The 12,629-nt window shown below is 54.2% G+C and overlaps 3 protein-coding genes across 6 annotated transcripts in view; all 3 read right to left on the reverse strand.

The window, feature by feature from the left end:
• Positions 1 to 9,719, reverse strand: part of GINS4 (GINS complex subunit 4 (Sld5 homolog)) — an 11,443-nt gene extending 1,724 nt beyond the window's left edge. Inside the window, exons 1-8 of one of the 3 annotated variants that reach the window (XM_014955921.1) lie at positions 9,196 to 9,719; positions 8,858 to 8,944; positions 8,469 to 8,582; positions 7,920 to 8,017; positions 7,507 to 7,595; positions 7,051 to 7,141; positions 6,834 to 6,940; positions 994 to 1,460 (exon numbers count right to left, since the gene is read on the reverse strand). In XM_014955921.1, coding sequence (XP_014811407.1) covers positions 6,844 to 6,940; positions 7,051 to 7,141; positions 7,507 to 7,595; positions 7,920 to 8,017; positions 8,469 to 8,582; positions 8,858 to 8,944; positions 9,196 to 9,294 — 675 coding nt within the window. In that variant the 5' untranslated portion in view covers positions 9,295 to 9,719 and the 3' untranslated portion in view covers positions 994 to 1,460; positions 6,834 to 6,843. Of the gene's footprint in view, positions 1 to 993; positions 1,461 to 1,655; positions 1,990 to 6,833; positions 6,941 to 7,050; positions 7,142 to 7,506; positions 7,596 to 7,919; positions 8,018 to 8,468; positions 8,583 to 8,857; positions 8,945 to 9,195 lie in introns of those variants that run through there. The other 2 variants (XM_014955922.1, XM_014955923.1) reach the window with 2 other exon arrangements.
• Positions 546 to 1,412, reverse strand: LOC106896147 (protein phosphatase 1 regulatory subunit 3C-B-like). Its single transcript, XM_014955890.1, has one exon. It carries the CDS (start codon positions 1,410 to 1,412, stop codon positions 546 to 548), a length of 867 nt encoding a protein of 288 aa, XP_014811376.1.
• A 141-nt stretch (positions 9,720 to 9,860) lies between the features above and the next one.
• GOLGA7 (golgin A7) overlaps positions 9,861 to 12,629 on the reverse strand; it is a 4,955-nt gene continuing 2,186 nt past the window's right edge. Inside the window, exons 4-5 of one of the 2 annotated variants that reach the window (XM_014955926.1) lie at positions 12,192 to 12,255; positions 9,861 to 11,110 (exon numbers count right to left, since the gene is read on the reverse strand). In XM_014955926.1, the coding sequence (XP_014811412.1) occupies positions 12,208 to 12,255 (48 nt within the window). In that variant the 3' untranslated portion in view covers positions 9,861 to 11,110; positions 12,192 to 12,207. Of the gene's footprint in view, positions 11,114 to 12,191; positions 12,256 to 12,629 lie in introns of both variants that reach the window. The other variant, XM_014955924.1, reaches the window with a different exon arrangement.

Here is a 12,629-nt window from a genome sequence, read left to right on the forward strand (position 1 = left end):
CCGCTCCCCCTCCCTTCCCCCCCGTCGCCAGTAGGGGGCGTCCCCCGCCGCCGCCGCGGGCCCGGCGCAGAGAGGCGGGACTCACCGAACGCCGTCACTTTATTGTAAACTCCCCGATACAGCACCGACCGCCGGAGCCGCTCCCGCCCGACACCCCCGGCACCAGGCTCCACGCCGCCGCCCGGGCAGCGCGCCCCCCCCCCCTCCCCCGGGCAGCTCCGCACAAGGCACTTGGGCAGCACCCGCCGTGTGACAGGGCTGGCTCCCGCCGGGAGCGGCCGCGGCCGTGTCCTTTGTCGCTTGCCCCGCTCCGGAGAGCCCGCGGGCCGGGGTGGCTCCGCGCAGCAGCTCCCGTCTCTGCGGCAGGAGTCAGCGGGGAAGCAGCTCCCGTGGGGACTGGCAGCCGCTCGAACGGCAGCCGGCCAGACCGACAGAGGAGCCAACAAAACCGTGAGCGGCATCTTGCGCAGCCGACCCCTCCGCAGAGACCCTCGGGGCAGGGTCGGGGGGCGGAAGGGACCTGCACCTCTCCACACGCTGCTCTCCTACCAATACGGAGCCTGGGTCTCTGAGCGGCGCCAGGTCTGCAGGTGAGAAAGGACCAGGGCGGCTGCCCGGGAGGTGCCAAGATGCTCCCAGGCCCTGTTGGCACTCTTCACGGCGTGGGAGGGCGGGCGGATCATGCCCACGTGGCAGATCTTGTAGTTCTTCCCGTGGTTGTTGTCCCAGTGGGTCTTCTGTCCACACTGGAAGGAGATGCAGAACTCCGTGGCCCTGCGGGAGATGGACGGCTTGGGCAGGGCCAGCTCAAAAGAGAAGGTGTCTGTGTCAGCCGAGCCGTATGTGCTGTGCATGTACTGGCAGGGGATGTCCCGGAAGCTCTTCCAGCCATCGAAGGTGATGCGGACCATCACTTTCTTCTCGTACTCGATGTTTCTGACCTTCACTGTCCCTGACAGGGCACGGTCCTGGATCAGGCAGTTCTCCAGGCAGACAAGGCTGCTGTGTAGGCGGCTGCGGAAACTCTTGTAGTCCGCAGAGGGCTGTGGGAAGTCCAGCACATACCTGCACACCTCTGGGCGCGAGTCCCGCAGCTTAGGTCGGAAGCAGGCAAGGTCAGACAGGGCATGCTGCAAGTCACAGAGGTCCTCCTCGATCTTTGAGAAGAAGCGGACAGCCGTCAGCGACAGCCCCTTCATGTCAGCAAACACGACCCTCTTCTTCTTCTGGCCCTTGGAGCTCTTGGTGCTGTCTCGCCACTCAGGCTCGGGTTCTGCACTCAGCTTCTGGTTGAGACAGGATCGGAGGGGCTTGCACCCCCGGTTGCCCCGCAGCTCCTCATAGGAGTTGAGCAGCTTGCGGATGGGGGGCGAGTGGCTCAGGCAGAGCCGCACGGCCAGGTCCACGGGCATGGCTGGGGGGGGCGACGGCCCGCGCGCCGAACGAACACCTGCAAGAGCCTAGGGGCGAAGAGGCGGCTCAGGCGGCGAGTCCCGGGCCCCGGGCCCCGGCCCCTCCGCCCGCCCCCGCCCCGCGCTCACTCGCCGCCGCTCATCGCCGCCCGCGCGCTCCGCCGGCTCCGCGCGATCAATGGAGCCGCGGCAGCGCCGCCGCCGGGACACCCCGCGGCGGCAGCCAATCAGCGCCGGAGACACGCCCCGCAGCGGCCAATAGGGGCGCCGGGCCGCCTGGCTCCGCCCAGGAGCCCCGCGGAGGAGGACGGGCGAGCCCGGGGCGGAGGAGCCCCCGCAGCGGGGCAGGGACCGAGCCCGCACAGAGACCCGCTCCCGGTCCGGGGTGGGCCAACCGGAGGAGCTGCACGGAAAACGCTTCTAATGCCAGAAAGTCGGGAGTGCTTGTGGAAAACGGAGGTTTGCTGCTCTGTCAGCGCGCGGAGGGGACTACAGAGGGGAGAGGAGCGTGTTCCTCCCACGTTGTCCTCAGCGGTGGGAGGATCTGAGCTGGTTTCACACATCCCTTCTGTGGTGCCTGTCCAAAGACAGCGATTTCCAGGGAGTCTAAGCACAAAGGACATCCCAGACCCATCCTCGATCCAAAGTAAGCCTAACTCCCAAGTTTCTTACCCTGGTTGCTTGCCCTGAAGAAGAAATTCAGTGACGCCTGAGCGGGCAAGAGGCCCTGCGCTGTCCCCGACACCTATATTCAAAATCACCTTCACTGTTTAGCTCACATGTGACTCCTTGACAGAAGAGACTGTCACCTCAATCAGATCACCCCTGCCCTGTACTGCCCACTAATCTCTGCCGAGCTGTCTAGCCATTTACGTTAAGTAGCCCTGAAGGTTCCTGCTGACAGCACAGATTTTCATCAGCCCATGACACAACCTATGGGTATTCATGCACAGCTTTCCACTGTCACTGTCCCCCAGCGTCTCCAGCACAGGACACCTCTCGCAGGGTGGCCAGGAGAAGTGAGCTTGAACCCGGACCCTGGCTGGCTAAAAATCTGCATTCAGCCCTGCCCTCACTCAGCAAAAACATCAGAAAAAGCAGCTAAAGAGTCAAAGCCATGCTGTCTCCCCTAGAAGGGCGTGTGACACTCGTGTCACTGCTGGCCCAACACTCCTGCCTGGGGAGGAGGACACTGATCTTTGTGGGTGACCAGGAGCCAGATGCACTCGCCTGGTCGGGCCTGCAGGAGCCAGAGGTGTCTGCTGGTGGCCAGCACTCCTGGCTACCAGCCCCTCAGCCTGGCCAGCACTGGAGCAGATTTGTCTGCTGGGGCCAGGCCCGAGCTTCTGCTGTCAGCACGCGGCCGACACGCTGCGGCAGAAGCCCCCAGCCCCAGCCCTGGCGGTGCCCAGGCTCAGGCCCCAGCTGGAGGCAGCGCTCCGTTCCTGAGGCCACATCCTTCCCTGCAGCTGGAGGATCCGCCGCAGTGTGCGCACCCCTGCCAGCTCCAACCATGACCGCCCAAAGACAAACCCACATGACATCTCCCGAGGTCACACCAGTCAAACTGCCCTCCTTTTGCCTGAGCTGAGGGCTCTTGCTCACGGTCTCGCACACTGTCTGCGTCCGAACCTCTGAGCACTTGCCATGAGTCAGTTTTCAGCAGCTGCTTCCCAAGAACCATCTTTTCATCACACCCTCTCAGGCTGACACTGCTTTTCCCCCCCACTTCAGTGACGTGGGGAGTCAGCACAGACGCGAGAGGCTTCCTGGCAATGAGATTGCTCACCCCACCTTTCTCCTGCGCTCGGGAGAGCGGATCCGGCTCAGGCTGGGATCACAGCTCACCGTCGGTGCCCTCCTTGCGACCTTTCTCACCATCCACCTACTTTACGTTCAGAGCTAATCACTCAGTAAACCCAAGCTACCCACACCTTGGAGGGAGCAGAGAACAGGGGACGCATTTTTGAGCTCAAGCCTTACAGGAGACCTCATAGAAGCTGGAAAAGCTGCTCCCACTCTGCACATTCTCTTCCAGAGGCAGAGGTTAACGTGGATGGATTGCTGGGTTTTCTCCTCCATCTGAAAGTACAAGCCAAAAGCATTGCTTCCCTGACAGATCTGTGGACACTTCCTCATCCCCTAGCATAGGACAGAAGCACAGAGTGAGCAGTGAGGCTGTATCCAGTCCCAGAACTGTCCCAGTATTTTGTCATGGAAGGACACAAAAAGCAGACAGCAGCATTTTCAGGTATGCCTGAACTGAATCTCACTGCTAGCCTGGCCGATTTCAGCCTACCAGCCACCTCCAGAAGTCCTGCACAGCCCATGGTGACGGTGCCGTGCGCCAGTCATCAGGCTCCAGCAGGAGCTGGACTGAAGGCACCCCGGGAAGAACCAGACCCCATTAGGATTCAGCTGCTGGAAGAGGATGGGTGCCCCGTATGCTCACATTGCTGCAGCCACGTGAGGTGCAGCGGTGAGGAAACAGCCGCTTGGACAATCATTCAGTCAAACTTAATAGGGCCAAGGAGAAAGTCTGCCAGACGTGCCACCTAGACATCCTCCAAGCAGCTTTTCTGTAGCACGCTTCTGCACAGCGGATTAACCACGACTTTGGCTGGAGCTTCAGTCACCTCTGGGAAGCTGCCTGGGCTGGAGACACGGGCAAGCACAATCCACAGCTCTGGTATGGGTATGCACTACTGATTCCTAAGGATTAAACCCAGCCTCCTCTTAACATCTATACTTAAAAGAATCTTCTTTACCTAAATGGATTCATTAAGAACCCTATAAACCACACATGCAAAGCCACTCACACTACAAGATGCACTGTGTCACCCCCCACGGGGCAGAGGAGGGGGGTATCAGGGGGCACCAGGCTGCCCCTCACCAAGCTCCATGCAGGGAAGACCCTGCCCTGAAGGAACATGAGCTACCGTCTGTCCATGTTCCTGACAGCACTGAGCTGAGGGAGCACGGGACACTCTGGCTTCTCCAACCAGAAGAAGCACACACAGGTCAACAGGACTGGAGCTTTCCCTCTGCGTGACCAGCAAAGAAACTGCTTGTCCCTCTTTCCCCAGCAGCTGTTTCAGCAGAAGGGAGTTTAACAGTTTCTACCCTTACAACTTTCATCAGAAGCTGTACCAGAACCCCTCACTCTGTGGAGGGACAGTCTTCAGATCACACACTGCAGAAAGCAGCTCTCTCCTGAGCTCATGATTGCAGGTGTTCCATTTTAGTGAAACTGGCCACCATCGGTCTTAAATAAGGCATCCCAGCAGCTACCCAGTGAAGGCTTCCAGAAAATGCCCTCTGACTCGTCACTTTGCATTTGTTCTATTGATCCAAGTCTCCCTGCACAGGGAATGCTCTGCTGCAGAAATCAGATACAGAACACTGGCCTGATAGGAAGCAGCATGAATAAAACACAAGTAGAAACCCAGGCAAAGACAAGACTCCTATTCTCATCCTGCAGCAAGAGACCATTCTGGGAAAGCTCCGCCAGCCTCACGTTCCAGTATCTTTCTAAACAACACGAAGGCACCACAAGCCCCTACAATCTCACAGAATTCCTCAGGGCTCTTCCTCAGTGTTCAGCTGCTGATCACACAGACCACCCTGTACCAAGGGCCCAACCTGCTCTGCAGTTCACTGACCACGGCAGCCTTGAGGATTAGCTGTGACTGTGGTGCAATGTCCCTGGAGTCAGCCAGTCCAAAGCAGCAGGTCAGAAAAGGCTGGAAAAGAGCAAGGTCTCTCACCCCTCCTTGCTTGATCCACATGTAGAATTTCAGGAGGTGAAATTGCAGCACTTAAACCCTCTCTGCAGGATCTGCTCTGGTGGGGGCTTCATTCACGCATGCAGCAGAACAGCAGATTTGAACACAAATTTTACATGGGCAGCATGAAGACCCCATGGCTCTGCCACAAACACCCTCAGCATGAACCAGTTGCTCTGGTTAAAAAGAGGTTTGTGACAAACCTGCAAATGCTGTCTGACATTTCCAAAGCTTTGATGGTGATTGCACCATTCACAACCTGATCAGAAAGAACACAGCTGCCCATGGCTCCTGGAGGCACTCACTCCTTGGCCCAGGGCAAGAAATGCCATTATCAGCACAAGGGCCAGGTAGCAATTCCAAATCCAGGCCTGCTCCGCAGGCAAACCTGCAAGGGCGGATGCTTTACAAGGATAGTGCTACTATTGCCACAGTGCCAGGAAAAAGCAGCACAGCTCCTCTCTGGCCATATGAGAAAGGGCTGTGCCGACAGAGCTGTATCCACACTGGGACAGAACAAAGCCCGTGCCTTCCCAAGGACAGATGGACTGGCTGTCTGACCCACATAACAACACTTCAAGGGAGAAACTCAAGGCCAGTAGAAACCCTGAATTCCTAAGCTCATGGCCACCTCCTAGCTGATATCGTCAGAAAGACAAAGGAACAAACTTGATAAGCTCTTCACCCTCCCTGCCCACTGCAGGTAACGAGCTAGTGCTAAGCACCCTGCACAGGACCCTGTGGCTTTCTCGTGACATTCCCTCTGCTCTGAGCTGCAGTTTCCATCCTTAAAGTGTTCCAAATCCCTCCTGCTCCTTCTGCACGAACACAGATTTGCCCTGCCAGCAAACATCTTGATGTGTGGTGGTTTTTTGCTCAATGGACCATGGGGCAGAGACGGTGCTGAGGTATTCCCCCGGTTCACCTCAGAGCAATTGGCAACTTGCACAACATCCAGGGTTGCACAGACCCTGTCACGAGATCAAAGCTGATGGGGAAGGTGGAGTTTACACAGCTGGTCGCCACAGCATTGGGTCAGTCAGGTTCCAGCTGGTAATTTAAAGAACAGTGCTAAACTGGAACAGGAATGAACACACAGGGGCAGGTTCAAAAAGAGAGCACCCTGCTATTTACAATGCCTTTGAGGACAGACGTGCTCTGCCCACACCTGCTGTCAAACCAGCCTGGGAACTGGAGAGGCAGTAGCCACCCTCGTCCCTCCCTCGGACTCCAAGGGGACTGTGACACGGCTGCTGCAGAGCCTCGCTGTAGGGAGTGCGGTGACACAGACTGCCCCTGCTCAGGGGCACCAGCCAAAGGAGTCCGGCTGTATTCCAGGCATGTCATAATCAGTTAGGAGTTTGATGAGCAGTGGGGGCAACGAGGGAAAGACGTCCTGCTGGTTTATTTGTATGCTTTCAAGGGTACCCCTTCCAACAGCTCTGCTGCCCTGTCCAGACATGCCACCTCCAGAGGGGACATGGCCAGCCCCACGTCACCTCCAGAGGGGACATGGCCAGCCCCACGCCACCTCTGCTGCGCTGCCCCAGCGCCACCTGCCGTCTCAGCCCGCCAGTACGGTGGGACACGCCGTGGGTGGCCACCAGTGACACCGCAGCCCTGGCCCCTCACTTACCGCTCGTGCCTCAGATGAGCTGCACGGCTCCCGAGGCCACCAGCGGGGCGATGGTCCTGTAGCGGATGAGGTGCTGCGAGCCCTCCTCCAGGTCGATGGTGTACTCCCTGCAGAGATGGGCCAGATGTTACGCTGCTGCTCCTGTTTCGCCAGAACCCACATCGCTTTTGTGAAACAAACTTCTTTACGTGCACCGCACAGGGAGGCGCCCACCCACCTCTGCTCATCCGTCTCTGGCTCGACCAGGATGTTCTCCTGCCGCTCCAACACCCGCAGGAACACAAAGGAGTCCAGGTTGGGCTTGGGAACTGCAGAGAAGGGATTCAGAGCACAAGCTCAGCACTCACTTATGTCCCTCTGCAGGACTGAGCAAATGGAAGGGTGTGAGGGACAGCAAACTCATGGCCAGTAAAGGGAACGCCAAACACTTCTGATCAGATGTCGTGTGCACTGCCTCGAGGGAAGACAAGACTCACGACAGGGGCTGGCACGGTCCTGACAGCGGCATCACGCCGCGTACCACACAGCAGAGCAGTGCCATGACACTGTCACCACGTCATCTTTGCTTCTGCTGCGTGCCAGCTGGAGAACTAGCCTTGAACACTGCAGGTTCCTCAGAGCTTTCCCCACACCCCTGCTGCTGTATGGTTCAGGTTACCCTGGATGTACTCACCTGATTTTTGGAGAGACACTTTCTGCAGGTTGGGCGGCATGTGTTTCAGGGCCACGTTTTTCAGATAAGTCTCTGTGTTTGCCATGTACCTGAAACAAATCACTGGAGCATTTACTGATTTAATAAAATACAAATCTGTAGGTAGAGCACTGACTCAAACCAAGCAACATCTCCTGGTTGCACAGGCATGGCCAGAGACGAGCCTAATGGCTTGCCCTGGTAACTGGTTCAGAGTTACCAGAGTTATTTTACTTCAGGTCTTTCCTTATCTGTAAGGAAACCTCCCGCTAAAACCCATGATTCCTCCTGCAAACCTGTCTAAGGCTACCAGTCTCAAGAACTGTTCAGCACAACACACAGGCGAGTTCTGTAACTTATATAAAGGGAGGGAGATGCATCCAAAATGTACTCACTCTTTAGCAAAAGCAAACTCCTCTGGTGACAGAATGGAAGGCTCCCCTTCGGCTCGAGACTTCTCCTTCTCCAGGATGTGGGGGAAAAACTTCTCTATCTGGTATTGGAACAGAACCCCCAGGGCTGTAAGAGACCTCTCTCCCAGTACTTCAGTGCCTACAATCCCCCCTCCCCAGAGGCTTCCCCAGCAAGCAGCGGTCACTGTCACAGGCCTGCCCAAATACTGGCTCCTGAATTCACAGCCGTATGGCCAGCTGGGGTCTCCAAGCTGCACAGGTACACATGGACATGGCAGGACCCAGACAGAACGTGCAAGCAATCAATTGTGCCACTCTGGGCTCAGAAAACACTCAGCAACACTGTGATCCTCCTTTATCACAAAAGAAAAGTGTGTCCAAGGAGTTAATTCCTTTGGGTTGCTCTTTGGAGGACACAGAGAGAAAGCCTGCTTTAATTAAGTGCCTTGCTGAAGCAGGAGGCAGTATATAGGTAAAAGTCACTCCTCAAGTTACCCTTTTTCCTCCCCCGGGCAGTACAGCAAGTATTACCTTCGCCAGCCTACATCGCAGGTAGCTGCTGAGCACATAACGGATCCTTTCAATCTCCATGCGGTGAACGCTGACCTTCAAGTCTCCTCTCTTTGCCCGTTTCAGGTTTGCCTCCTGCAAAGAAAGGCAAAGAGAAGTTAACCCGTTGAAATGTCAAGCAAGAAAAAGAGAGGAAGATGGGTTTTGTACATAAAGCCCACAAGAACAGATTGCAGCTGCTTTTGGTGACACAAAGCACACTGTTTGTTTCTCCCAGTCCCCTCTCCAAGACAAGCTCAAAGGTGGTACTCAGAACAGCTCATCCCAAAGACAGAGGTGCAGACGATCCCCAAGCATCTATGTGCGAGACCAGGTAAGCAGGGCCTGCCTGCACCACCCCCAGAACCCACCATGTGATCCAGCTGCTCCACCACACACTCGATGATCTCGGGTTTGCTCTCCAGCAGCTCTGGAGCAAACTTCTCATTCAGCCACGCCTGGAAGGAGACACGCTGCAGGTAGATGCGAGGAATGCACCCGCTGTACGCCCCAGCCCCCAGAGAAGCCGGACACTCAGCCCTCCCCAGCTCCCTCGGCGGGGCCCGGTCGCCCCAGCTCCCCCGACGGGGCCCGGGGCCCGGTCGCCCCAGCTCCCCCGGCGAGCCCCGGGCCCAGCTCTCGGTCACCGCCAGACCTCCCCAGGGAGCCCAGGTCCCGGCCCCCAGCCGCTCTCCCCAGCCCACACCACCTGCTCCAGGCTGCGGATGAGCTGCGCCGGGGTAAGCACCAGTTCCTCGCTGCCGCCGTCCGAGTCCGCCTCCATCCCCTCACCGCCGGCTGCCGCCATCTTCCGCCGCCTCCCGCCACCGCCGCCGCGCACGCGCCACCCGCCCCGCTGCGCACGCGCCACTCTCCGCTCCCACTGCGCACGCGCCCCCGCCCGCGGAGCCAAGATGGCGGCGCGGGCAAGCGGGACAGGCAGCAGAAAGGCGGTTGGAAAACAACGCTGTGTCACAAGCGGCAAAAGGGCTGCGGCTTAGAAACCACCTCTGTCTTTGACCACGCGGGTTTACTGTCACCATGACAGAGAAAAAAGGCCGAGCACCGCTAATTAGTCTGCTCATTAACTGCTACTCCACAGAGCTCGGGTCTTTGGTTGTGAGTGGAAAGGAAGCAAGGGAGGAGCAGGTCACAAAGCCACCAGCGTTACAGATGTGCTTTTTATATTTTCCATCAAATGCCTTTTTAAGTACAGACTATAAAGGTGAGCTTTACCAAAAATAAACCGAATTGCATCAACTGATCCTGAGGTGACACTGGCTGCTCACAAGCGTGACCCTGCTGCTGTAGGAGTCAAAATCTCACCCTCGTGCTACTTCATGCAAAGCAGTGCTATCAAATACGACACAGACATGGTTTAGGAAAAAATTTACTAATCCATTAGTACTTCCGCCAATATTGCAACAGATGTGAAAGGCAAACACTGTTACAGTTTAGAAAAAACAAGTTTTATACAATTAAAATATTAAACAAATAAAAAAAAAAAAGAATCAGTGGCTGAGTAATAAGCCTGGAATTTCAGCTCCAGAATTAGCACCTGCAGCACCACCGAAGCCAAAACTCCATCTGCTCTGCAATATCTTCTCCTTTTCTAAATTCTCAAATTCCTTCTACAATTGGACAATTACAACCTAGCCCAGGACATCCTCGTGTAGGGACAAGGGAGAAGGATACTAGAGAAAATGCTAAGCCAGCTGGGTTTGTAGGAACTTCACTGTTGTGGGTGTTGCTGGGGAAGGTGGGTGCGTGGGGGACAGGAAATAACGCACAGTTCTACGCCCCGAGAGTGCGCCAGCAGACAGAACTGAGAAACCGTCTTATACAACATCTAACAGCTTGTCAAATCAAGGTTTTCCTATAAATTATATGTAACAAACCCATAAAGAAACAGTTTTACACTTCACATATTAATCAGAGCAGGGCAGGAATTGTTACGTTTATGGATTCAGCATCCATTTTATTGTACTTCCACGAATTGACCCCCTCTCCTGGCGAGCATTGACAGATGCAACAACAGCACAGATACAGCAGTAGAAAAAACACCAGTAATAAAGTCTGGCTATTCCTCCCCCTTCTAGGAACAACCAGACATTAAAACAAATAACACTTTGCCTTCCGTTTTTCCACAAGAATCAGCACAGGGAGTGTAAAATGCTCGTTGCCTTAAGTCCTTCCTGGCCATGCAGAGGCTCCACATCTCCCCTCACTCCAATACGGAATGGGAGCAAAGGCCTCGTTTCTGGAAAATTCCCAACTCTGACTTGTAGCTTCCAAAGCCCGACTGATGGACAGAGGGCTCACGGACTAGGGAGGAACAGCACTGCGCTTACGGGACTAAAACTAGACTTCTGCTGGGCTAAGCGCCCCGATTCTTTCAGAAAAGTACGTAGCTTTACCATTACTGCTTTTTCTTGAGAAAAAAAAAACCCTACAAAGTTTGCCACAAAATGGATGCTGACCAGCAAGGTCACCCCACGTGGAGCAGTTTTAGGAAGTTAGTCCTTTTAGTAGATGGCACTGTGGATCCGGCAGCAGAGAAAGGAATGATGCTCTAAAGTAGGAGGTAGGGGAACTTCAATACAGCGAGTCCACTCTGGAGCTGTCTGCTAGAAAAGGAATTTCACATTAGAAACTATTACTAAATAAAACCAACAATACCCCACACAAACCTTGACCTAGCTGTATTTTGTTATCTTAGGAGGAACGTAGCGGGAAAGGCAGGGTTACCACATGCTGCAGTGAGCAGCAGGAACAGAAGCCAATACTGAATTTCTTCTGTCTAACAGGAAATAAAGACATTCACTTGTTTCTTTCTGCATAACAGACATAAAGAATTCCAATTTCTCTTCTGCACATATTGCCAACAACCTCCACTTCTGACTACCATCCCCCTCTGCAGAGTGCCTTAGACAAGGGAGCCAGTTCAAATCTGAGCTTTTCAAAATCAAAGCTTTATGAAGGCTCAGCAGCTATTTTGGAAACCCAGGGACAGTAATTTTAACTGACAGCATCACGAGTAAAGACACCGCAGTGAGAACTGGAGCAGAATCCAGCTGAAAAACTGCAATAAAAAGTTTTTGCATGCTGGAATCCACTCAGGGAAAGGGTCATGCACAGATTTTTCCAGCTAGCACTACTGGGATAGATAAGGTCTCAAAGCTGATGTTGGAGCTCCTCTGAATTTACACAGATGTTGCAGGGACCATTAGAAGTCCTAAGACGCGTCACTTATCCCCAGCCAGAGTCCGATCCTCTACCACTCCACAGGACAGAAAGTCTGCGTTCTGTGGAGCTGCATTCCATCCTCCAGAGCAGCGGGCAGGCTCCAAGTGACGAGTTAATGAATCCCTAAAAAAAGCTCCACTTCCAGATCAGGCTTACTGGGGCACTCATCCTGCTTCCACAACAGGTGTTTCTTGACCATAAATATTGGCAATTCATCAAACTATCCAGAACTCATGATACAAGCTTTTCTTCATTTTTGAAATGTTAATACATTCAGTGATATAATGCCAAGTATTGATATTTCTACTTATTCAGAAAAGCCAGTCCACACAAGATTTATGCGAACAGCCTTTGACTACATAGAGCAGTGGGATAAATATTTTGTCTCAGTGTGACAGAAACTACCCCTCTGAGCACAGAAAAAGGTTAAGATTGATCTAGTGTAAGGTTAACACGTACCTGAGAGTCCACAGTTTTATCTTCCACTGGTCATACCTCTGTCTTCATAAATGGTAATTTCAATCTGCACAGAAAAGCTGTTACGGAAACATACTATAAAAATATTATGAAAAAAAAGGCAAAAAATATTAAGATATTAGAACCTCTGATCTTTCTACTTCATACCTGCTGTTTCAAGGCTGGTTTCAGCTCTACAAAGCTAACAGAACAGTACAGGTAAGAGATGCCCTGTCAGACCAGCAGCAGCAAGAACAGGAGAGGCTGAGTGCGGAGGGTTTGTGAGCCTTGCCACCTCCTGTTCCATCCCAGGAAAGGCTTGCACTAGACACAGGTTAACACTACTACAGTTCAGCTACTAAGTCACTATCAAAACTGAAAATCATGTTGAATGTTTTTTTTTTTCAGGAGGTGTATGCAAAAAAAAAAAAAAAAAAAAAA

The sequence above is a fragment of the Calidris pugnax genome, unplaced genomic scaffold (genome assembly GCF_001431845.1).
Source record: "Calidris pugnax isolate Ruff unplaced genomic scaffold, ASM143184v1 scaffold314, whole genome shotgun sequence".
Lineage (NCBI taxonomy): Eukaryota > Metazoa > Chordata > Aves > Charadriiformes > Scolopacidae > Calidris > Calidris pugnax.